The sequence below is a fragment of the Podarcis erhardii genome, assembly GCF_964252035.2.
Source record: "Podarcis erhardii genome assembly, chromosome: 10".
NCBI lineage: Eukaryota > Metazoa > Chordata > Lepidosauria > Squamata > Lacertidae > Podarcis > Podarcis erhardii.
Genome location: NC_138500.1, coordinates 1708304 through 1734381, shown reverse-complemented (window position 1 = coordinate 1734381; position 26078 = coordinate 1708304). Strand labels below are relative to the sequence as shown.

The window sequence follows — 26078 nt, the reverse complement described above, 5'->3', positions numbered from 1 at the left end:
ATCTGGCTGCTGTGTTTTGGACCAGTTCCGGAGTCGCCTTCAAGGCAGTTCCACCATCCCATCTGATGCAGAGCAAAGAGGACCAGGGCCATGTCCTCTCTGCCCCAAAAGGTCTGTGGGGTGGGGAACTAGCCTGAGCTGGACATGGGCCTCAAGCGACCATGATGGACCCAGGAGTGTCCTCAAGTATTCGTGTCTGGGGAGGGGGCATGTTAAGCAATGTAACATCATCATCATCATTACTGTTAGTTCCCTGTCTGTAATCCGAATCTCCTAGAGCAGATTACAAAATTTAAAAAAACCAATAAAAACAGTTGAAAACACATTACAGTGGTACCTCAGGTTAAGAACTTAATTCCTTCCGGAAGTCCGTTCTTAACCTGAAACTGTTCTTAACCTAGACACCACTTTAGCTAATGGGGCCTCCCGCTGCCGCCGCGCGATTTCTGTTCTCACCCTGAAGCAAAGTTCTTAACCCGAAGTACTATTTCTGGGTTAGCGGAGTCTAACCTGAAGTGTCTGTAACCTGAAGCGTCTGTAACCCAAGGTACCACTGTACTCTCATAGAAAGGCGAGTCCTACTTTATTTGCTTTTGAGTGCACACAGAGGCACCCGTCTTGCATGCTTGAGTAAAGCAACTTCAGGGCAGGAGGAGAGTAGGGGCCACGTGTAGAGCAAGTCCCACACTGAGGTCAAAAACACACACAGAGGCAGAAGGAGTTCTTCAGTAATAGTTTACTGAGCTTTCAAAGCATACAGTTCTCAGTGGGTCACAAAACTTTGCTTCTGAGAGCAAATCCAGTTTCAGCCGTAAAAAAATACACCACACAGGATATCTAAGTCAGGCACACAAACCGGCAGAAGGGAGCCAGGGAGGAAAGAGGCTGGAACGACGCAGAGCAATGGAGGTGTGTCTTTCGCTTCCTGTCTTCTGGGAGGGAAGTCAGGAACTCGGCATCTGCGGGGGCTTCACGAATAAAAGCTTTCTGCCGGCTGCTTCCAGGCAAATGGGCATCACAGAAACACACACTGTGATTCTTGGTGTGTTGCCATATCAATTGTTTTTGAAAGGTTATCACAATGTGGTCTAGAAACCAGTATGGGACATTATATCACCCAGCAATCCAGATAAACCCTCTCCCCTTCTCTATCGAAAGGTACTTTACATCTTAGATTATAATCACATTGTTTGACATTGCCTTCTATATTTCATTACTATGCAGTTTTACACATAAGTACCAGAACTTCACATACACAACATGTATTAAAGACTGATTTCCTCCTGAGTTCATTTCCGTGAAGAAAAGAGTGGACTCTGAGAGGAAGACATCCAACACTCCAGACATCTAAATGGGTTCTTCCATGTGAGAGTCCCTGGATGTTCCTTAAACACTCCTTTGTAAATAAAGCACTTTTTGCAATCTTTTCATTTAAACACCGTCTCCTCTCTGAGTTTGTTGATGGTTTGTAGGGTTTCAATACTTTGGCCACCTCATGAGAAGAGAAGACTCCCTGGAAAAGACCCTGATGTTGGGAAAGATGGAGGGCACAAGGAGAAGGGGACGACAGAGGACGAGAGGGTTGAACAGTGTTCTCGAAGCTACAAACATGAGCCTGACCAAACTGCGGGAGGCAGTGGAAGACAGGAGTGCCTGGCGTGCTCTGGTCCAGGGGTCAAAAAGAGGCGGACACAACTAAACGACTAAACAACAACAAGGGTTTCAACTCCTAAAGTTCTTCCTGTCCGTGAGTCTGTTGATTTAGAACTTCCACTAGGACTGAACCTCTATCTACGTTCCTGATATTTCTAAGGTTTGTGTTTTGTGTGAGTTTGTTGACATAAATCAAGGGTTCCACTCTGACTGAAGCTCCTTCCACAGTCCATACATTTAAACAGTTTCTCCACTGTGTGTCTGCTGATGTTTTCTAAGGTTTCCATTCTGACTGAATCTCTTTCCGCACTCCAAACATTTAAATGGTTTCTCCCCTGTGTGAGTCCGTTGATGTATATTGAGGTGTCCACTGTGACTGAAGCTCTTTCCGCACTCCATGCATTTAAATGGTTTCTCCCCTGTGTGAGTCCGTTGATGTCTTCTAAGGGTTGCATTGAAATTGAAGCTCCTTCCGCACTTCAAGCATTTAAATGGTTTCTGCCCTGTGTGAGTCTGTTTATGTACATTGAGGTGTCCACTCTGACTGAAGCTCTTTCCACACTCCATACATTTATATGGTTTCTCCCCTGTGTGAGTCTGTTGATGTCTTCTAAGGTTTCCATTGAAACTGAAGCTCCTTCCACACTCCATACATTCAAATGGTTTTTCTCCTGTGTGAGTCCAATGGTGTTTATTGAGCTGTCCACTCCGCTTGAAGCTTTTTCCACACTCCAGGCATTTAAACGGTTTCTCTCCTGTGTGAGTCTGTTGATGTGTTCTAAGTTTACCATTGTCACTAAAGCTCTTTCTGCACTCCAAACATTTAAATGGTTTCTCTCCTGTGTGAGTCCGTTTATGTCTTCTAAGGTTTCCATTATCACTAAAGCTCTTTCCGCACTCCAAACAGTCATATGGTTTCTCCCCTGTGTGAATCCGCTGGTGTAATTTAAGGTCTCCATTCTGACTGAAGCACTTTCCGCACTCAAGACATTTAAAAGGTTTCCCCCCCGTGAGAATCTGTTGATGTAAACTTAAGTGTCCATTTTGACTGAAGTTCTTCCCACACTCCCTGCATTGGAATCCTTTCTTGCCCTTGTGAGTCCGCTGATATGTTCTAAGTTTTCCACTATCGGTGAAACTTTTCCCAAACTCCATACCTCTAAGTGGTTTCTCCCCTGTTGGAGGTCGTTGATGTGAACTATGTGTGCTCATTCAATGAAGCATATTCCGCATTTCACACATTTTAATTTCTATTCCTAATGGGGGGGGGGAGATGACCCATCCCCTGGAGTTCTGTCTGTCTTTTCCATCTCCTTCTTCAGAGTGGGAGGAAAGGAAATCCTGTTTGGGTTTCAAGGAAGAGAACTAAGGGAAAGAGAACACATCAAGCTCCATTAGCTCCTCCTATTTCAACGTCTCCTACATTTCCTCACCTCCTACTCATGTTCCCAGTTTTTAGGAAGTGAAGTTGCAATGTCAAATGATAGTAATTAATGAGCAACTTTCAAAATCCTCAATCAATGTTCTTAAAGCAGCTTGATTTTTTAAAAGAATGGTGTGCTGTCTGATCTCGTGCTCGTCTTCAGATGCAGGACTATCCTAAAATGACACTGAAAAGCAGGATATTCAAGGCAAATAGATAAACTGTACTTAGTGGAATATGTAGTACCTTGAAAATGTAGTATTGATTCACTAATGGACTGAGGTTGTGTTATTTCTGGGGACATGAATTTGTTCCTGTTCTGTCTTAAAGATCATAATCATACGATGTCATGGGGTGTTAGGGGAGTGGTAGTTCCTTTGGTGGGGGAAATGTCATGCACCTTATGGGGTAATTTATCCACCATTGGTCCCCACCCTACACTCAGCTCTCATCTGTGGCTTCCAGAAGCTATCAGGATGGGATAGGGGCCACAATCCCAGGAACGGCTTCAACCGCCTGGCAAAACCAGGTGAGGATAGCTGCTGGGTCTCAAATCCTTGGTGTATTAGGGAATTCTGCTGCAGGTGAAGAAAGGACCTGGTGGATGGAGAGGATGAGAACAACAGTGAATCCCACAGTCAAGAAGGCAGATTCTGCCCATGCTACAGAGGAAAGTGAAGGGCTGATGGGGCTCGTTAACCAGGGAAGAAAGCCCATCGAGAAGGAAAACTCTGGTCGTAATACTTTGCTGCCTCGTGAGTTATATCCAGGAGAAGAAAAGGCTATGGAGGGAAACCCACACAAATCCAGAGTGGAGTCTCTAAGATAGTTGCATGGTGTCCTGCATCTGAGATATCGATCTTCCAACTCGATCTATTAGGCGTGACCACTGATTAGTTTACGATCTCAATCAGCCGTTTACAGCGTCCAGCACACTTCCTTCGGAGCTGCGCAATAAATTCTGCTTCGCCCAGTCACGCCTTAGCAGAGTAGCATACAGCGGTGTAAAGCAGTCTTTCTCTCCCTTTTCTCCATGCAAGCATACACAGACAGGTTTGTCTATTTACAGCTCTTTATTGAAACATTTCAGCAAAACTGTCCATCGCTGCTTGCAGCCATGTCTCTCTCTCAAACACACAGAGAGAAAAAAGAAAGTACAGGAACAAGCTCCTCCTTAGCTTCTAAAGCTGACGTCAGAAAGTGACGCCTCAGAACACTTAACCAGTTAAGTTCTGAACTCTCACACCCCCTCTTGCGTTACTTTCTGACAAGACCTGTGTAACATCTTCAGCAACACCCTGTGAGATCAATCCCTTCCCCAATGCCTTGTGCCCTCCCTTGGAGTACCTGTTAGGCATCTGTGGAATCACCTCACAACTCTCAGAATCACACTGTGCGAAACTTACCCACGCACCTGTGGCCTGGTACCTCTCAGGTGGAATACCTTTGGTTGTGCGACTGGATCGCCTAGGCACAAACTCTGGTATTTCCTCTGGCTCACTGTCACCAGCAGGTGTGTCCTCTGCATCACGGGATTCCCCCTCTGACTTAAAGCGTCTTCGAATCCTTTCCATTACACTCACAGGAGAACTAGGCTCACTCTTGGGCTGTCCTTTTCTAACAACTCGTGGAGACGCCCCATCCTGCTCCTGACTCTGGTCAGTGACCTAGTCGTCATCAGCAGACTCAGCCTCTCCTTCCTCCTCAACAGAACTGTCCTCTGGATCAGAGAGACATTCTGAAAGAACATCACACTGTGCAGAAATCTTTAGCCTTTCATCCTGCTCAAAGAACTCAGCGTTTTTACTGATTAGCACCTTACTCTGATCACCTGACGGGTAAGCAAACCTCCATGCACGAGCTTCTGGCTCATACCCACAGAAGATCATTTTCTGGACTTTGGCTCCATCTGGCCCTTGCAAAGCCTTAGGCACAGGGACAACCGCAGGAGATCCAAACTTGCGCAGAAAGTGAACCTGGGGTTTTCTGCCATTCAACAAAGAGTACGGTGTGTCACCTACCAGTGAGTTGTAGACACGATTCCAGGTGAAACACACACATCGGACTGCCTCCAGCCAAAACTTTGGAGGTAACCTAGCTTCCGTCAGCATCACCTGTGCAGCCTTAACCAGAGCTTCACTCCTCAGCTCTGCCACCCCCCTCTTATTGGGTGAAGTAACTGTGTAACGTATTTCTCTCTTGTGAAAGAACTGCTGCATAGCAGAACCAGTGTACCTAGCATTTCTGTCACTGACGATTGCCTTCACCTTGGTGGAGAACCTCTGTTCTACCTCCTCAACCCAGCTCCTGATCAGCTGTGCTGCATCCTCCCTGGATTTGAGACCATGAGTCCAGGTGTTCTGCGAAAAATCATCCTGAATTGTTAGCAGATACCTGGCCCCCCCTAGACTCTGTTCCTTGACAGGATTGAACAGATCTATGTGTACCAGCTCAAAAGGTTTAGTGGTTACCCGTTCCACCTTTGGGTAACTGCACCCTTTCACCTTCGCCTGCTTGCAAGTGGCGCAATTAACGGCACTTTTACAATTTTTAATTTTACATCCTTTGGTAACCTCGGGTAAAACCTGCAAATCCTCTACAGGACTATGAATGGTCCTCTGTTGCCATGCGCAAACACATTGAACATGAGTGGGAACTGTAGCACGCTGCGCCTGTGCTCTCTCAACCTTCCCCTCACCCCCAAGAGACGTTTTAAGAATGAAAAGATCATTCTGCCCCTTCTTAACCTTGGCAAGTACCCTCTCCCCTTTGGAGATTGTGCAGACATCATCCTGAAAACAAATCTGGAACCCTTTTTCCAACAAATAAGGCACAGATAACAAACAGTGATGCACCTCTGGGACGATACAAAACTCCATCTGTTCCTGCAAAACAGAAAGATAAACATTAGCAAACTTAGAAATTTTAGTTCTTTGTCCATTTGCAAACTTAACAGTCTGTCCTTTTGGAACTGCCGTGCAATTCCACATCTCGACTGCAGGGGTCTCTGGAACCATGTTGCGGTTAGCTGCAGAGTCAATAACAAAGCTAAGCTCCACACGGCTGTCTTCAAACAAAGCCATGCTCGCAGTAACTTGATAAGACTCTTCCTGTTGTTTACCACGTCGGCCGGACTCAATCCCACGCCTGCCTGCCTTTGCAGGCTTGTTGCCATGGAAACCCGCCTGGTTCCCATGAGAAGTGTCCTTGACAACATCCTGCCGTGCCTGTGTGCTCCGGTGGGGGCAACTGCCACGCAGATGTTGAACTCCAGTGGAAAAACACTGCCCGGGGCTCCTCCCAGCTGGCCTGGCCTTCCTTCTTCTGGAACGGCGCCTCCCACCAGCCTTGCCCCCCCTGAAGCTGCTCTCCGCTCCAGCTCCAGTGGAAAGTTTCTTAAACTTGCCTTTGGAACTCTTTGCCCCCCCGATCTGCTCACCAGCGCTCCTACAGGCCGATACATCGGGAAATGGGCCTGCCAGTCCAGCGTCTCCAGGGCTCTGGCCTTCCGCTGAAGCTTCACACATGCCCTTCAGCACATCCCAGGCAGCCCTTGCTGTCTGTACACCCTCCAAATGAGGCCTCAGCGATGCATGAACGCATGCTCTGAGCATATCCAGCTCTTGTTGCATTTTCTGCTGGCTACCTTCCCAGCTAAGGGGTGGTGCTTTTGGCTCCCTCTGGCTTCCTTCCCAAAGCCCATGGACCAGGAACCAGCCCCTTATTCTTTTGCTCCAAGTTGCCCAACTATTTAAAGTGAGCTTTTCCACCGGTATATCCTGGCTCTCTGCCATCTTCTCCCGTTCTCCCAAGGTGCCCCACAAGCTGTACTCACTCTGTACCAGCTGATTCCGGCTCCTGTCCGTGGAGAAACGGCTGAGCTGCTCCGGCTCAGCTCTGTGTCTCAGCAGCTCTCTTGCCTCTCGGAAGCAGGCAAAAACTCACTCTGCTTTCCGGCATCAGGCTAGACTCACGGAATGCAGCTTCCAACCTCCGGCCAGCTTCCGTGCCGACTTCAAAGCATTCCAGTGGCTCAAAGCCGACGGCTTTACGAGCGTTGACTGACCTCCATAACCTCTGAGATATCGATCTTCCAACTCGATCTATTAGGCGTGACCACTGATTAGTTTACGATCTCAATCAGCCATTTACAGCGTCCAGCACACTTCCTTCGGAGCTGCGCAATAAATTCTGCTTCGCCCAGTCACGCCTTAGCAGAGTAGCATACAGCGGTGTAAAGCAGTCTTTCTCTCCCTTTTCTCCATGCAAGCATACACAGACAGGTTTGTCTATTTACAGCTCTTTATTGAAACATTTCAGCAAAACTGTCCATCGCTGCTTGCAGCCATGTCTTTCTCTCAAACACACAGAGAGAAAAAAGAAAGTACAGGAACAAGCTCCTCCTTAGCTTCTAAAGCTGACATCAGAAAGTGACGCACACCTCAGAACACTTAACCAGTTAAGTTCTGAACTCTCACACTGCACACCTCCTTCCAGCCACTCCTGCAGCCAAGCTGGTGCCTAACGTACTGCTCTGCTTTTCTTGGGACCATATAAGCCAGGGTGAGAAGGGGGTCTTTTTGTCTAGGCAGCCCAGGACCCCCAAACACACTGCCCAGGCAGTGCTGCTAACACAGCAGTTTCAGGCAGAGAGATGAGCTCAGATCTGTGTATTAAAGTCTCTCCGATGTGGAACAAGGAAAACAGAAGCGCTATTTACATCATACATCAATTAAAAAGTATTCAGAATATTTGTCTTTTGAAGAAAAGACCACCAAGTATTGGATGGCCCCTTCAAAGCTAATGAAAGTCTTGTGCCTGGAGCTTTTGGGGGTGCAGGACCAGGAAAGCTTCTGCCACCCGGATCCTTCCAATTGGGATTCAGGCCTCATCATGCAACAGAAACTGCCCTGGTTGCGCTCGTTGATGATCTCCAATAGGCTAGAGACCAAGGGCAAAGCTGTTTAATATCATGCTTTTCAATGTCTGTATGAAGCTTTTTAATATCTGTATGAAGCTGCTGGGAGAGATCATCAGGGAGTTTTGGGCTGGGTGTTCACTAGTATGTGGGTAATACCCAGCTCTTCTCGTCATTTAAATCGGAACCAGTGAAGGTGGTGAATGCCCTGTGTTGGTGCCTGGAGGTGGTTTGAAGAAGTATGGTGGCTAACAGATTGAGCTTGAATCCTGACAAGACAGAAGTACTGTCCCTGGGGAACAGGCGGTGGGCAGGTGTGGTGGACACCCTGGTCCTGATGGGGTAACTGTGCCCCTAAATAACCAGGTGTGCAGCCTAGGGGTCATTTTGGACTCACAGCTGACCATGGAGGTGCATCTCAATTCTGTGTCCAGGGCTATTTTTTGGATCCTGTTATGCTTCTTCAGTAATAAATTTAGAAGACAGCTGAAGGCAGCCCTGTTTCGGGAGGTTTTTAATGTCTGATGTTTTACTGTCTTTTCTTTGTACTGGAACCAGGCAGTTGAAGAGAAACTTAAAGATGGAAGCCTGAGAGAGAGGAAAAGGTTTCTGGCTGCTTCCTGGGTGGGATTGCGGAAACGAAGATATCCTTCTGAGAAGGCCTCTCCCCTCCGCTCTTCCTGGACAGGACAGGGGCTTATGGGGGCTCATGGGGTGGGAAGAGGATGGAGGTTGCAGGAAGGAAGGGGTGGGGGGACACGACCCCCCACTTTCCAGGGATCCCTCTGGTTGCAGGGGTGGCCGATTCCTGGATGGGAGGGAGAAGCCAAGGTGGCCCCTCTAGAGAATCCCTATCTCCCCCCTCAATGCTGCCCTTCCCTGCCCCAGGGATGCTCCCCCTCCCCACTTCCTCGACTCCCTCCCTCTGTCCCAGAGTCTCCCCTGAACCCAGAGCCCCCCTTGGCGCGGCTCACTCCTCACCCCCCATCTTTCCATCCTGAGGGTCCACCCCAAGACGAGCAGATTAGGGACAGGGGGGTCTCTATCCAGGCGTCCCTCACGCCCGTTAACCCTTTCATGGTCCGCCTTTATCCGTGCGGAGCCTACAGGGCCCCAGGGATGCCTGCGTGGGGGAAACGGGGCAAGGGGGTCCTCGTGGGGACACCCTGCGTAGGTTCCCCATGTCCGCCCCCGCCAGGGCGCCTAAGGGGCCAAGGAAAGCCCCCTTCGCAGCACACGTGCAGGGATGCAGGCCCTCCCCTTCTGGGGAGCTGGCGGGGGTCTCTGGGTCCTTTTCTCCCCTCTCCGCCCCCCGCGACCCCTTTACCTCTTTGTCCTCGCTCCCGATTCTCCTTTCCTGCAACATCCACGGGGGGGGGTCCCCTCCCCTGCCGCCCCTCCTCCCCTTTCCGAAATCGCGCGCCCCTAGAGCTACGGCATAGAGCAGCAATCCGGCGCAGAAGCTCCACTTGCGGGAGAAGCAGGCAGGTTGGGAGGGGGGCTCATCGCCCCCCCATTCCCGGAACAGAGGTCGGATTGGAGGAGGAGGAGAAGAAATGGGTGCAGCGCATGGTGGAGGGATTTGGGGTTGTGGGGGCGGGGTGAGAGGAGGATGTGCCGGGAAGGGAGGAATTGGGGGGAGGAGGAAGCTGAACCCGGCAATCCATCTGCAAAGCGGGGTTCCCCCCCCCTTGCAATGTTTACGGAAACGGACCGGGAGCCAGTGAAGCTTTCTTAGGACCCGTGTTCAGGGGCCAGCTGTTAGGGGGCCGCTCAGCTGCTGTCCAAAACTGAATGTATCCCTTGCCGAAGTAATCCATAAGCCTCTCCTGCTCCGCCTTCTCGGGATGCCATTGGTGCGCGATGCTCCGGCTCTGGAAAAAGGGAGAGGCGTGAGTTGGGTGCGCTCGGCTTGCCAAGGGTTAAACGGAAACGAGCTAGATTCCTAGACAGGAAAGTAAGGGGGGGGGACAGGTCTTCCAGAGCGAAAGCCCAACCCCTCCCTTTCCTGCAAGAAGTCGGGCGTGTGGGGTCCCCTTGGTTCGGCTCTGCAGAGGCTGCCTGGGGGCGCCTGCTGGGATCCGGTGAGTCTCCTCTCTCCCAGGATAGGGCCCATGGGGAGGGGGGGGGCAAGTCAGGGCGGGGAGGGGCGCAGGAGGGCGGCAGCTCTGCTCTTCCTTTGCATGGATGCGCTGCTGGCCCCTTGGATCCAGGAGCAGGGAAATGCATGCAAATAAACCCCACTCCGATGTATGGATCAGTCCCCTTGTATTACAGAGGTTGTCCGCGGATGGAAACATTCGGACATGAAATATACCCTGGCCCCTAAAACCTCACCTGTGCAAGGAGGAAGGAGGGAAGGGAGGGAGGGAGAGAGGGGGGAAGAGAAAGCGCTTCCTCTTGCAGGGCAGAGTAGAACCTGTGGAACTGCCTCCCACAAGAGGCAGAGGCCACCAATCAAGGTGGCGTTAAAAGAGGAGGAGGCCAATCCGTGAAGGAGGAGGAGGACAGGGCGATGGGTGGCTCCTCTGCCCTGTCTCCCCTATAGGAGGGAGCCCTCTGGCCTGATCCTGCAGGGCTCATTTTCTCCTCCAGTGCTTAGTGTTGGGGTGCATCCAAGGAATCCGTGTGCTGGGCCATCTCCAGTCCTTGGATCAGCATGAAACGGCAACCGGAGCTTCAGCAGCTGGGCATGCACACTCAGCAGAGTAAACGCACAACAGAAGTGGCTGGAGAGGCATATGTGAGCAGATTTACAAGCAGTTTATTCAGCACACATCAGGAGAAAGGAATCATGTCTGCTCTCCTTCATGTCCAAAGCAAGACAGCATAAGCAAAATCTATACAGTGGTACCTCAGGTTAAGTACTTAATTTGTTCTGGAGGTCCACACTTAACCTGAAACTGTTCTTAACCTGAAGCACCACTTTAGCTATTGAGGCCTCCTGCTGCTGCCACGCCGCCAGAGCACGATTTCTGTGCTCTTCCTGAAGCAAAGTACTTAACCCGAGGTAATATTTCTGGGTTAGAGCTGTCTGTAACCTGAAGCATCTGTAACCTGAGCTACCACTGTACACAAACAGAAGTTCCCAGCAAGCTGTGCTGGAGTGTAAACAGGCATGTGACACACAACAGTCATGCCTGTCCCTTAAGATGGAATGGAAATATTCTAACACTTAGTTCCTCCATATGCAAGTGTGGCCTCTGAGATTGTGGGGGGTTGGACTAGATGATCCTTGGGGTGCCATCCACCTCTATAGTTCCATGAAAGCACCACAGGAGGTCTCACAAGCCAAGGCATCCAGAGCAGGAGAGGTCATGCTGGAAAGGAAACAACCAGTGCAACGGTTTTTAAAACAGGAATCCAACGTGTTTGTTGTGGGGGGGACTCAGTGGGGAGGGGTAGACCCATGGATGCCGTCTTGATGTCCTTGGAGAAAGAGGTGGGAGAGAAATGCCATTCATAAAGAGAGGCAGCCCAACCAATCATCTGGCTGCTGTGTTCTGGACCAGTTCCCAAGTTGCCTTCAAGGCAGTTCCACACAGAGAGCGTTGCAACCATCCCATCTGGTGCAGAGCAGGGAGGACCAGGGCCATGTCCTCTCTGTCCCAAACAAAAAACAAAAACAATATTTATTACGGCCATAGGCCCATACAGGTAAAAACAACACATAAATAACAGCTTGTGCACGTGGTGGGAAAAAAAAACAGCCGCTAAAACACCACCATAACAATAAAATACTATAAAATAGAATGGCATACTACACCTTAGTTAGCTTGTAGTCCTCCTTGGCGTCGCTTTTGGGTAAGGACAGCGACCAGGAACCTTGCCACATTCAGGGTCGTATGAGTATCCTTATCCTGCAAGATTTGGGCAAGGTGGAATTTTGGTGGGGTACCCTCTAGTTTCTGTATGATTGATCCCAACAAATTTGCCCGTGGCACATTGAACAGGGGGCAAGTGAACATGATGTGCTGGAGCGACTCCGGCGTCTCCTTATCACATTCGCACGTGGCGGGGGCTTGGCCCTTTGAGAATCTATGTCTCAGGACGTTGGAGGGAAAAACGTTGAACCTCGCTTTGGTGAAGGCCAGTCTATGGGCAACAGTCGAAAGGGAGGAGAGGTATGATGGAACGCAGTAAGTTAAAGTGATACCAATGTTCTGGGGCGAACAAACACCTCCCCCCAGCATATAATTTCGCTGTAGATCGATGTCATCCAGTCTTTGGCGGATCAGTCTTTGAGCGGTAATTTGGTCTAGTTTTAGGGAATCTGAAGGAGAGATTCCATAACTCAGGAGTTTGGCATGAATTCTACTAGACCAAAGGCTAGAGAATTCATCTCGCCATAAGCATTGGACAAGGTAGTGGTTTGGTAATCTATGCCACAATGATAACCAATAATTGAAGACTTGCTTCCACAGGCAAGTTTCTAAGGATGCGATCTTCAGTTCTAGTCGCATGGCTGCGTTGCTTACGCACAGGGGGAGCATTAGGAGCCGACGCAGGAATTGATTTTGCAGTGTCTCAAGAGGAGCAAGATCTGTCATCACGGCCCAAAGCGGGGCAGCATAAGCAAGCGCGGCAACCACTTTTGCCTTGAACACCTTTAGGGCCGAGGGAACATGCAAAGCTCCATCCGAAAAAAAGAATCGGAGGAGCGCATATGTCAGAGTTTTGGCCTTGTTAAGTAGGTGTTGAATTTGAGCTTTCCACCCCAAATTGTGTTGAAAAATAACTCCTAGGTATTGAAATTTTAGGACTTGCTCTATTTTTGCTCCACCAAGCTTCCATTCGTATAATCTCCGGCTTCTGGAGAAAATCAGAATCTTGGATTTAGCATGGTTGATGGTTAATTGGTTGAGTTGACAATACGTGGCAAAGATCTTCAAAGCTCTGGTTAGTCCAACACGTGTATAAGATAGAATTACCGCGTCGTCCGCATATAAAAGGAGTGGGCAGCGGTAGTCCGCAAGTCTAGGCGCGTGTGTACTTGGAGATGATTTAACTAGGGATGCTCGCATGTCGCTGATGAATAGGTTGAATAGACAGGGAGCCAATATACATCCTTGGCGCACTCCCTTGTTTATTGGTATCGAATTTGTGAGGTCGCCCGCAGGAGTAAGTCTCACTCTAGCAAGGGTGCCTTCATGGAGCTGACTTATAAGCCATAGGAGTCTTCTATCAATGCCCTGTTTCGCAAGTTTCTCCCATAGAATATTTCTAGGAACGCTGTCAAAGGCTGCCTTTAGGTCTAAGAAGGCAGCACAGAGGTAGCCCCGGGGGGGAGAGGAGTACTTTCGTGCCAGATGGTAAAGAACTATCGCATGATCGGTTGTAGAGCGTTTAATTCTGAACCCTGCTTGTTCGTGGCCAATCTGATTAGTCTCATCTACCCATCGCAGTAGTTTAGTCAGCAAAAAGCTGGCATAAATTTTCCCAATGATTGAAAGGAGGCTGATGTTACGGTAGTTTTCCGGCTCCATTGGAGAACCTTTTTTATGAATTGGTACTATAATGGCCTCCTTCCATATTTTGGGGATGAGGCCAGAAGCGTTGATTGCATCGAAGGTTTTGGCCAAGATGCCAGCCCACCATTTTGGGTGTAGTTTAATGGCTTCAGCAGGGATCAGATCGGGCCCTGGGGCTTTACCCGGTTTCAGCTGAGCTATTAGCCTGGCTATTTCGTCAGGATCGGTGGAAGGCCAAATAGGTAGGTGGGTAAACAGATGCGTCAGGTGGTCGGAGGGAGCATCTGCCTGTGAGAAGCATTTCTTCAGGAACAATTCCCATGTCGGTGCAGGGATGACTGCCCTTGGGTATTTCCTCACCCTTCTGTTGATCAAAGACCAGAAATCCCTGGATCTGTGTGATTTTGAAGCAATAATCAAAGCCTGCCAGCGATTGTGTTGCCACTCACGTTTGGCAATTTTCTGCGTGCGTTTGTAAACTAGCTTGGCTTGTGCATAACTAGCTGGCAGAGTAGATGCACCGGAGGTCTTATATACATTATATATAGCACGGAGGCGCTGTCTTGCTTGTTTACACTGGGAATTATACCAGGGGGCACCGTAAGTATATTCATTTCGATTTAATATTTTGGGTGGTAACCTGAAGAAGGACGTAAGATCAGTCGTATGATGGTGGAAGCATTTCAGCACTATGCTATGCTCGTCTGAGGCAGAGCCTATGTTGGGATGGGGCCCGAGGATTACTTTTTGAAAGAATTCCTGGTACCGTTGAGCCTGGGTCTCCGACCATTTGATTCCTCTTACTTGGAGAGATTCGTTGGTTACCATCTGGGTCGCATGTCTATGAGCCTCCGACTGCCAGTTCAGGGAGAGCTTGGCTACAAGGGGAAGATGATCACTAGATTGTATATTCTCGATCTTAAAGGTGGAAATGCACTTAAGTAGATCCCTGGAGACCAACAGGTAATCGAGGACGCTGTTTGATTTAACGCTCAGGTGGGTAAAATCCCCAGGAATGTCAGGGAGACATGTGCCATTTAAGGGGACCAGATTTAAGCGGATGGCCATTTGATAGAGGAGTACTCCAGCCTCATTTGCTCTGTGGTCTTTAGAAGTTCTCCTCATGATATGTTCCAGATCATAATTATCAAGGTTTGGAGTAACCCACCATTTGGCTTTGGTCAGCGAGTCCCAGTTTGCTGCTGTGCGGGCGTTAAAATCGCCACCTATTATTGCCGGGGTATTAGGAAACTTAACATAGCATGAGAGCAGATGCTCTTCTAGCGAGCCCCATTTAGAGCCAAGTTCGAGGGAAGAACCCCCAGGTGGCAAGTAGACATTTGTAACTAGAAGTGAGATCTTTTCCCCCGCAATCAGCCCGGTAAGGGCGTAAGGAGGCAAGGCCTGTACTAGGGTAAGTTTAGAATGTAGGTTGAGGGAGATGCCTATTATTAGGCCCCCTTTAGGGCGGCCTCCTTTCAGGGAGGGGCAGGCAGGGAGTTCTAGAAGCTCAAAGCCATTTAGGACAATTTTCTCTACTTCCCACGATTCTTGGAACAAGATGATATGAAACAGGTTAATATACTCCAGGAATTCTGGATCAAGTTTTTTTCCCCTCCAGCCCGCAATGTTCCAGCTGAGGACTGATAGGGGGGAGTTCCTGTTGTGTCCAATTCGCTGTCATTTCAGGGAGAGATGTGTGTCCTTAGGGGGCAGGGCAGACCCCACAAAAAAGTCAGTTATTTTACTTTGCATGGCTGGCACCTGCTGAGGGTACCTAGTCTTGAAGTTGGTAGTGAGGTGTTCTGACTGGTGTAACAGGACGGGTCTCCTGCTGGCTGACCCAAGGGCGGACATTTCAGTGGGAAACTCCACAGGATTTGCTGAGACTGCCCCACCGCGAGGTCTAAAGATCGCCGATGAAACCATTTGATTTATATGTCCGGCCGGGTCTTCAATCAAAGCCGGGCCATTTCTTGATGTAGGTGGAGCACTCCCCTGGCCTGATGCTAGCGAAGATACTGGGGATGCTTGGCGTACTGGTACCGTTTGTATGTCGGGTCTATGCCGCTCAGGGGAATATGAGGACTCCAGTTCCGGCATTGATGGATTAGTTGGTAAGGAATTGTTTTGGTGGAAGGAACTCTGAGCTACACTCTTCAGCGGAGAACTCTTGGAGGGCGAGTCAAAATTTATCAAGAGTAGAGATGAGGGGCCTACTTGTGAGACAAAACCTGGGTCTGCCAAGCATCGGTGGGCTTTGCCCTCAAGTGGGGGAGGCATGGGTTTAGGAACTGGACTAAGATAAGGAAGACTTCCTGCTTCCTTAAAGCACGGCTCCGAAGAGCTGGCAGGATTATCCTGAGAAGTGAGCAGGACTTTTCCGTTCTTCTGGACATGTATGAGCTGATGATTAAGTACTTCTAGTCTATCAATTATTTCTTGTTGTTCCCTCGGTGGGAGGTCGCCAAAGGTGGCTAAAAGCTCTCTTTCCTCCGGCGGGGTTAGAAGATTACTTGCGCCAGTGGGTTTCTTTAGAGCTCGTGGGGGCGTAGAGTAAGTCCAGTTTCGGTGCGGATGGATATCCTCCGGGAGAGGAGGCTCGATGTCCCGAGGTGCTCTCGACCTCTCCGACAGAGTCCGCTCCTTGCTGTGGCCGGCGAGTAGAAGGGGGTGGATCTTACTATCCATAAAAACTCTTGTTGGGGTGATATCGTACCTAGCCAAGAGTGATTTCTGCCTGATGATAGCTGAAGGGATCCTTGGAGAGTAAAACGCAAGCATCACTTTCTGTGGCCTGAAGTGCTGGTTCAAAGGTAATACTGCAATGAGATCGCATTGTGTGGTTTCTATGTTTAGGAGATTGCTTAGATGCTTTTTGACCCCATCCAGAGTGAGCCACCTTGCTGACCCTGCCCCAATGTTTAGGCAGATTTTCTTAGGTTGCAGGGACAATGCTTGATGTTTCAGTGCAGGATTTGGTCTATATTTAGGAATCACACTTCCTTTTTTGGTTGAGGGTAAGGTTCTCCGGAACTTCAATTCCCCCGTATCTACAGATGGCTTAGGCTTTAACCAGAGGTTATCAATTTTCTGTTCGAGGTTACATAGCTGGGAGGATAGCACATCAATCTTCTTGAATATGCAATTAAGGGTTCTGACCACAAGATGGAGATGTTCATGTTGTTCTTGTCTTGCGCAGTCCTCAGTTCCGGTGTCCTGTACCACCTTCAGAGGGACACTCCTTCCTCCTCCAAGCTTGCCGTTTGCAGTTTTAATCTGAGGTGAAAATAATTCCTCTGGTGTTGACGTTGTAGTTAGAGGGTAGAAACGGTTCTGGGTTTTCACCCTATAGCAGTGTTCTGTGGGGTCACTCCATTTGCCAGACACGGGGGGGTCGGTTTTTGATTGTTTGGCTCTTGGGGAGGGCAAAGCCTCGTCACAGTCTCTTAGGCGTTTGCCTTGACCCATCGTTATGAGTCGTTTAAAATGAGTCGTTTAAAATGGGTCGTTTAAAATAGCAATGGTTAAAAGGTAATAAAAAGAAATAGAAATAGCAATACAGCTGAATGTGAGCTGGCGGGCAACCAGTGAGTCGAAGGCTGCTTCCAAGGCTGCCGGAGAATACAAGTATCTGCTCATTAAAGCTGATTTACGATGCAGGCTTCACAGTTATCGGCAATGTGAACTCCTAGCATGGACTCCAACACCCTGGTACTATCTTCAGCAAGAACTTGAAAGGCTGGGAGCCTCAACACAAATTTAAGGAGGATTCAAGGTGAGCTCCGGCAAATGCGTCTTACCTCATCGCCATCTTGGAAACTCCCCACTCTGTCCCAAAAGGTCTGTGGGGGGGGGGGACTAGCCTGAGCTGGACATGGGCCTCAAGCAACCATGATGGACCCAGGAGTGCCCTCAAGTATTCATGACTGGGGAGGGGGCATGTTAAGCAATTTAACATCATCATTGTTATTGCTTGTTCCCTTCCAATCACCTGAATTTCCAAGAGCAGATTACAAAATTTAAAAAACAGCAATAAGAACAGTTGAAAACACATTGCACGCATAGAAAGGTGAGTCCCACTTTATTTGCTTTTGAGTGCTGTCCTTTGACCCCACCCACATGTCATTTGGCCTCACCCACTTGGCCCTCAGGAGTTAGCCAGATAAGGGAATAAATGGGCCCTGAAGTGGGGTTGGGCAGGAGAGCAACTCTTGAGGAGCCCTGAGTTAGGACCCCCCCCCAAAACCCAATGATCAGATAACACTCAGTACAAATGAGTCACTTGTCAATCACAGTTCTGGCTTCATTCCTTGATTGAAAACTCCAAAAAGCAGGAGCAACCAGGCTGATTCATCTCTCGGAAAGACCAATAGTTCCCTGCACATTTTGCATGGTAACTTTCCCTCTAGGAGGGCTGGAGACTTCCTTCTCTTCCTCCTCCTCCTCCTCCTCCTCCTCCTCCTCCTCCTCCTTTTTATAGAAACCTCAGAGTCTGGGTTCCTCATACTTCCTCACGGAACATTTTTCTCCTCCAGGCAATATGTCAGCTTTGTAACAGAACAATGTACAGTGGTACTTGGGTTAAGAACTTAATTTGTTCTGGAGGTCCGTTCTTGACCTGAAACTGTTCTTAACCTGAGGTACCACTTTAGCTAATGGGACCTCCCCCTGCCACTGCCGCGCAATTTCTGTTCTCATCCTGAAGCAAAGTTCTTAACCCGAGGTACTATTTCTGGGTTAGCGGTGTCTGTAACCTGAAGCCTCTGTAACCTGAGCTACCACTGTACACAAACAGAAGTTCCCAGCAAGCTGTGCTGGAGTGTAAACAGGCATGTGACACACAACAGTCATGCCTGTCCCTTAAGATGGAACGGAAATATTCTAACACTTAGTTCCTCCATATGCAAGTGTGTCCTCTGAGATTGTGGAGGGTTGGACTAGATGATCCTTGGGGTGCCATCCACCTCTATAGTTCCATGAAAGCACCACTGGAGGTCTCACAAGCCAAGGCACTGAGAGCAGGAGAGGTCCTGCTGGAAAGGAAACAATCATTGCAACGGTTTTTAAAACAGGAATCCAACGTGTTTGTTGTGGGGGGGACTCAGTGGGGAGGGGTAGACCCATGGATGCCGTCTTGATGTCCTTGGACAAAGAGGTGGGAGAGAAATGCCATTCATAAAGAGAGGCAGCCCAGCCAATCATCTGGCTGCTCCATTTTGGGCCAATTCCCAGAGTTGCCTTCAAGGGCAGTTCCACACAGAGAGCGTTGCAACCATCCCATCTGGTGCAGAGCAGGGAGGACCAGGGCCATGTCCTCTCTGTCCCAAAAGGTCTGTGGGGGGGGGGGGGAACTAGCCTGAGCTGGACATGGGCCTCAAGAGACCAGGGTGGACCCAGGAGTGCCCTCAAGTATTCATGACTGGGGAGGGGGGCATGTTAAGCAATTTAACATTATCATTGTTATTGCTTGTTCCCTTCCAATCACCTGAATTTCCAAGAGCAGATTACAAAATTTAAAAAACAGCAATAAGAACAGTTGAAAACACATTGCACGCATAGAAAGGTGAGTCCCACTTTATTTGCTTTTGAGTGCTGTCGTTTGACCCCACCCACATGTCATTTGGCCTCACCCACTTGGCCCTCAGGAGTTAGCCAGATAAGGGAATAAATGGGCCCTGAAGTGGGGTTGGGCAGGAGAGCAACTCTTGAGGAGCCCTGAGTTAGGACCCCCACTATAACCCAATGCTCAAATAACACTCAGTACAAATGACTCACTTGTCAATCACAGTCTTGACTTCATTCCTTGACTGAAAACTCTGAAAGGCAGGAGCAACCAGGCTGATTCATCTCTCAGAAAGACCAGCAGTTCCCTGCACATTTTGCATGGCAACTTTCCCTCTAGGAGGGCTGGAGACTTACTGTATTTTTCTCTCCATAAGACACACTTTTTCCCTCCTAAAAAGGGGAAATGTGTGTGCGTCTTATGGAGGGAATGCAGGCGGGAGGCAGGCAGAAAACACCCCCAAGAGCCGCACATACGCTCCGCGCGGCTCTTGCAGGCTTTTCCCTGAGGAGGGAGTGACACGGCCAGTCAGTCCCTTCTCCCTCCTCGTAGAAAAGCCCGCAGGAGCTGTGCACCCTTTAAAGAGCGTGTGGCTCTTGCTGGCTTTTGTGGGAGGTGGGGGAAGGGACAGAGGGCAGCCCCTCAGTCCCTTCCCCCACCTCCCGGAAAAGCCCCCAAGAGCCACACTCCCTTTCACTAGCCGCGTGGAGCATGCGTGCGGCTCTTGGGGGCTTCTCCCTCCTGGGAGCAGAGCCTGGGTGAGCAGAGCCTGGGATGCATACAGGCTCTGCTCAGAGCTCCCTTTAATTTTTTTTTTTTTCTTGCATTCCCCTTCTAAAAACTAGGTGCGCCTTATGCTCAGGTGCATTTTATGGAGCGAAAAATACGTTTTCCTTCTCCTTTCTAAAGAAACCTCAAGAGTCTGGGTTGTGGTGCTGTCCAGAGCTGGCTCTTCCAAGACTCATACATACTTCCTCACGAAACATTTTTCTCTTCCAGGCAATAGGTCAGTTTTGTAACAGAACGATGTATTTGCTTTGTAGAATTTGCAAGGACCTGTAATTTGGACAGACAGAATTTGGCAGAAGATCAAGGGATTCCTTCATCTCTCTTGGAGGCTTCCTGAGAGCACAGATGGATGAGAAAAACTCAGCTGGCCCTAAAGCAGGAAGAAGCCATGTCATCAGAACTGGGAGTCGTGGGGGATTCTGGGGAAAAACTGTGCAGAAGATCCTGGGTGAGGAGGACACACTCTGCTCAGAGGTGCAGAGCCAGAAGTTCAGGCAGTTCTGCTTCCAGGAGACCAAAGGACCGCGAGAGGTTTGCAGCCGACTCTACCACCTTTACCATCAATGGCTGAAGCCAGAAAGGCACACGAAAGCTGAGATGCTGGACCTGGTGATCTTGGAGCAGTTCCTGGCTGTCCTTCCACCGGAGATGGAGAACTGGGTGAGGGAATGCGGAGCAGAGACCAGTTCCCAAGCAGTGGCCCTGGCCGAAGGTTTCCTCCTGAATCAGGCAGAGGAGAGGAAGCAGGCAGAGCAGCAGGTGAGAGAGACTTTCCTCTGGATACTCCAAAGGGGCTCCAAACGTGAGTGAGGGTATCTGAAAATTCTCCATCCTTTTTTTAGAAAGCAGCCATTGAATGCTATCAGATTGCCCTTCAGTTTTTGCCTCTGTCATTCCTTTTCTAACTCTTCTTCATATTCTCTGTTTTGAATCTTTGTTGCTATTTCAGAGACAAGATCTGTTTGCAGAAATGGGCCCAGATTCCTCTGAGACCAAAAGGACTCCGCTGGACACCAGAGAGGGGCTGCTGGGTAAGGAAGGAGTCCGTTCTCCGTTTGGTCCCTTTCTGTGGATATCAAAACGAATCCATGGGTTCTTGTCATCTTTTTTTTGGGGGGGGGGGAGACACTTGGGGCCAAGAGCACCAAGGAGGGAGATGTATTTTTAACCCAACTAAATTATGAAATGGGTCCAAATGTCCAGATGCACTCAGAAGGTGAGACTTTTTGGAGAGCAGCTGCACTCCTGGCTTCCCACTTACCTCTGTCTTTTGCAGGTGACCAGATGATGCCAGCAAGACCTCCTCTTCCATCTATTCCTGGTGGGGAAGGAGAAGCAACGGCTGTGGAAGCAGCCCAGGTAGAGGGAGGGAGCCCTGTGGGGAAGGGGGATGGGGGGGCAGCCAGGGTGCCTCTGGCCCCCAAAGAATCTCTCTCCTCCTCTTGGCTTCCGTCCAAGCTTCTCTTAAGACATCTTTGTCAAGGGCAGCTTGGACAGAAGCCAAGAGGCTGGGAATGCCATTTGAGAAGCTTAATGTGCTGAGAATAAGGAACAGCCACCTTGCCTTAACTCACCTTCTGAAGGTCAATAAGATCATTCATAAGTCATTGACGTTTTATTTCTAGAGTTATCATTGAATGCTAAAATAGACTTCTAAGCAGTTCATCAAGCCTAAAAAACAGTTCCCAGGATTCACCTATCCTGTCACATCAGTTGCACAATGGGGCTTCCCCCCTTCTCCTCCCCCCATGCACTTCTTGAAGTTGTCTTTTAGGGCATCAGAAGGGTCTCCCCCTTCCCGAAGAACAGGACATGAAGAGCAGAGAGGGGATCCTTCCATCTGGCACAGACAGAAGGATTTTAAGAACACAATGAAGAGTTCCTTCCCTTTACACAAAGATTAATTTCCATCACTAAATCACACAAGAAAAGAATTCCACTAAGACATTAAAAGCAGCACCCACAATTAAAACGTTAAAATGGACGATCCCATTGAAACAAAACACCATTTAATGAGCAGAAAGAAACAGCAATGTGTAGCAGATAATCTTTATGCTCTCTAAAGAGGACCTCTTCATTTCACTCTTAGGGTCCAGTGTGCTTTGAAGATGTTGCTGTTCATTTCACAGACGAGGAATGGGCGTTGCTGGATCCTGACCAGAGAGCTCTGTATAAGGAAGTCATGGAGGAGAATTGTGGGATTGTGGTCTCTCTCAGTAAGGCTCCCTTTTGGATCCTAATCTCTCTTTGGAAATTCCATGCATCTCTCTCTATTATAAGCCTCCCTGGTTTTGAGGGAACTCTACAGGGCCACTTGCAGCATTTGGGATTCTAATACCCCTTAAACTCACCTTAAATGGAGGGCTATTGACTGTTTTGACCGTGGACATGATCTAGCCAGCATAGACCTTGCTGAGAATGGAGTGGGAACATGCTGGGAATTTGAGGTTAGGAGAGCACATCTTTGTTTGACACTGTCCTGCCTTGTATTGCCCAAAATCTTCCTGACACAGAGCTTGTGGAAGGCATTGAGGGGTTGTTTCTGATGGTTGTAGTTGTCCACAATTCACTTCACAAAGCAGCTTGCTCAACACACAATCCTGATAGACCTTCATCTTGGTATTGAATGGTTAGCATCCCATTCTCCCATACAGTGGTCCCTTGGGTTCCAGATGCTTCAGGTTACAGAAACTTCAGGTTACAGACTACGCTGACCCAGAAATAGTACCTCGGGTTAAGAACTTTGCTTCAGGATGAGAACAGAAATCATGCAGCAGCGGCACGGCGTCAACGGGAGGCCTCATTAGCTAAAGTGATACCTCAGGTTAAGAAGAGTTTCAGGTTAAGAACAGACCCCCAGAACGAATTAAGTTCTTAACCAGAGGTACCACTGTACTCTTTTGGAGAGGTGAGCCATTGCCGGAACTGCCTCGTCAGTACACTTGTCCAGGTCAGCATCAACGAAGAGGTTGTTGGTTTCTTAGGTAGACACAATCATCCACCACCTCCAGTGTCTGAAACTCGCATGGTGCTAGGCACATTTTGCAACAGGGAATGTCATAGACATGAGCAGTTTCTGAGCTCTGCTCACAGAATCTAATATTTCGGATTAAAACTGCAGAGTGGAAGGAAAGAAGGACCTTTTTCTGCCTCCCCACTTCCAGCTACTCTTCAAAGACTGAAGGAGAGACCTTCTTTAAAAATCAGGGGGGTGGGCAGGGGAAGGACTAGACCATGTGAAAAATGAACATATTATTTCACCTGCTGTTCATTCCTTTTCAGCTGTGTTTTTTTCTCATAAGAGTGCATAGGACATTCCATTTTTGAGCCCATAACCTAGGTTTAAGGTCCTCTTTATGTTCTAGCTGTCCTACCTCTGTTTCTAACACTGACCACCTCTAGTGTGTCATCAGCAATGTTGATGCATGGAATTCTTCCTCTATCACAAGGGTTAGAGATCAATATTCAATACAGTGGCACTCCATTTCTTCTGCAGCTCTTAATCCATTTCTTCATTGCAGGTGGTGATGATTTGGAAATTGAGAGCGAGGACACCCATGACAGAATCCACACAGTGGAGAAGCCATTGCCATTCTTGGAGTGTGGAGAGAGCTTCAGTCACAGCTCCCATTCGACTACCCACCGAAGAAATGCTATTGAGAAGAAACCCTATCAGTTCTCTGAATGGGGGGGAACTTTCTGTTGGAATGAAAGCCTCACTTCACAGGAAATGATTCCCACAGGGGAGGACCCACTGAAATGCTTGGAATGTGGAAAGAGCTTCAGTAAGAGTGTACATCTCATTTCACATCAAATAACTCACAGCAGGGAGAAACTCTATCAGGGCTTGGATTGTAGGGAAAGCTTTAATACAAGCACAACCTTCCGTAAACACCAGAGAATTCACAGGGGAGAGAAGCCATTTCAATGCCAAGTATGTGGAAAGAGCTTCAGTCAGAGCACCCATCTCACAGCCCATCAAATAATTCATACAGGTGAGAAACCCTATCAGTGCTCGGAATGTGGGCGGAGCTTTAATCACAGGGCGAATCTCACGGCCCATCAAAGAATTCACAGTGGTGAGAAACCCTATCAGTGCTCAGAATGTGGGAAGAGTTTCACTGTGAGCTCCGGTCTCGCTTCCCACCAAAGAATTCATACTGGGGAGAAACCCTATCAATGCGTGAATTGTGGAAACAGCTTCAGTCAGAAGGCAAGTCTCATTTCCCATCAAAGAATTCACAGTGGTGAGAAACCCTATCAGTGCTTGGAATGTGGGAAGAGCTTCAGTCGGAAGCAAAATCTCACTTCCCATCAAAGAATTCACACTGGTGAGAAACCCTATCAGTGCTCGGAATGTGGAAAGAGTTACTGCCACAGAGCCAATCTCACTTCCCACCAAAGAATTCACAGTGCTTGGAACGTGGAAAGAGCTTCTGTAAAAGCGCCCATCTCGCTACCCATCAAAGCATTCATACCGGGGAGAAATCCTATCAATGATTGGATTGTGGAAAGAGTTTCCTCCAGAGAGCCGATCTCACTTCCCACCAAAGAATTCACAAAGGGGGGAAACCATATCAGTGCTTGGAATGTGGAAAAACCTTTAGTCACCGTGCCAATCTCGTGGCACACCCATGAATTCACAGTGGTGAGAAACCATAACAGTGCTCCCAATGTGGGAAGAGCTTCACTGTGAGCTCCGGTCTCGCTTCCCATCAAAGAATTCACAGTGGTGAGAAAAAATATCAGTGCTTGGAATGTGGAAAGGGTTTCCGCCAGAAAGCCAATCTCACTTCCCACCAAAGAATTCACACAGGGGAGAAACCCTATCAGTGCTTGGAATGTGGGAAGAGCTTCAGTCAGAAGCAAAGTCTCCCTTCCCATCAAAGAATTCACAGTGGTAAGAAACCATATCAGTGCTTGGAATGTGAAAAGAGCTTCGGTAAGAGGACCAAGCTCATGGCCCATCAAAGAATTCATACAGGGGAGAATCATAGAATTTTAGACCTGCAGGAGACCCCTGGGTCGTCTAGTCCACTGCAGGACTCTCAACTCAAGCTTCCATGACACATTGCCTTCAAACTTCTCCTTACAAACCTCCAAGGAAGGAGAGTCCACAACCTTCCAAGGGCATCTCTAATTTGAAGCCATTGATTTGGGTCCCAGCCTCCAGAGCCGGTGAAAACAAGCTTGTTCAATCTTCCACCTGACAGCCCTTCCTGTTCCTCAGAAGGCTTGGTTTCCCAACGCTTAATTGTCTTGGTCAACCCCCTCTGCACACCTTCCAGCTTGTAAAAATCCTTCTTAAATTGGGGCACCCAGAACCGGACACAGGACTCCAGGTGTGGTCTGAACAAGGCAGAAGAAAGTGGGGCTGTTACTACTCTTGATCTGGACACTTGACTTCTTTGGACGCAGCCTAGAATAACAGCCTTTTTTGCTGCTGAATCATACTGTTGACTCATGTTAGTCTAAGACCCCAGGTCTTTTCCACATGTACTACTGGCAAGCCCGGTATCCCCCATCTTATATTTGTGCAGCAAATTCTTCTTGCCTAAGAGCAGAATCTTACCATTCTTCTTAGTGAAATTTATTGGATGCCTTTATATACCACCTGTTTCTTCAAGAAGCTCAGTGTGGTGTAAAGTGGTTCTCCCCCCCCCTTAGTTTAATCCTGACAACAACCCTGTGAGGAAGGTTGGGCTGTGAAGGCATCACCCAGTGAGCTGGATGGCTGAGTGGAGATTTGAACCCAGGTCTCCCAGGTCTCCCTAGTCCAAAACTCTTAAGCACTGCACCCCACTGGCTCTCGAATGAGACTCTTGGAAAGTGCATGCATGCACATTTACTGAAAGTTTCAGTGCAATGTCTTGGTGTTTGTATTTAAAGTTGTGTGCACATGTATCAATGACATTAATATATTAATGGTAATTACAGTAGAAGAGTAAATTTTAGGTAATGCTTGATGGTGATAGGGTTAGTTTGGAATGCTGGGATTGAAAAATTGAATAATTGAACAATTTCCACATGAATCACAAGAAGATTTAAAATATAAATACAAAACGGCAACAGCAACAACCCCCGAAAAAGCCCCATGTCATGTATTGAGGAAGTTGTTGGATAATTCATTATGGGAAAGGGGGTAAAAGTCTTAAAAGTTCATGCAACCATCTTCTCGGGGTTCTTACTCTTTGTGGGGATGAACCTTGTTGCTACAAATAAAGATCAGGTCTCCTGACCACTGTTTTGCTCCTTTAA

The 26078-nt window shown here is 48.5% G+C and overlaps 1 protein-coding gene across 2 annotated transcripts; it reads left to right on the top strand.

The window, feature by feature from the left end:
- Nucleotides 1-9928: 9928 nt before the first annotated feature.
- On the top strand, nucleotides 9929-26078 carry LOC309351859 (uncharacterized protein). Of its 2 annotated transcripts, XM_081879984.1 has the most exons (6): nucleotides 9942-10078; nucleotides 20331-20579; nucleotides 20770-20851; nucleotides 21097-21179; nucleotides 21910-22036; nucleotides 23342-26078. In XM_081879984.1, the coding sequence occupies exons 2-6, from the start codon at nucleotides 20418-20420 to the stop codon at nucleotides 24514-24516; spliced, it is 1629 nt and encodes a 542-aa protein (XP_081736110.1). In that variant the 5' UTR covers nucleotides 9942-10078; nucleotides 20331-20417; the 3' UTR covers nucleotides 24517-26078. The 2 variants fall into 2 exon arrangements, with proteins under 2 accessions (XP_081736111.1, XP_081736110.1); XM_081879985.1 differs by lacking the exon at nucleotides 20331-20579 and having other exon boundaries at nucleotides 9929-10078.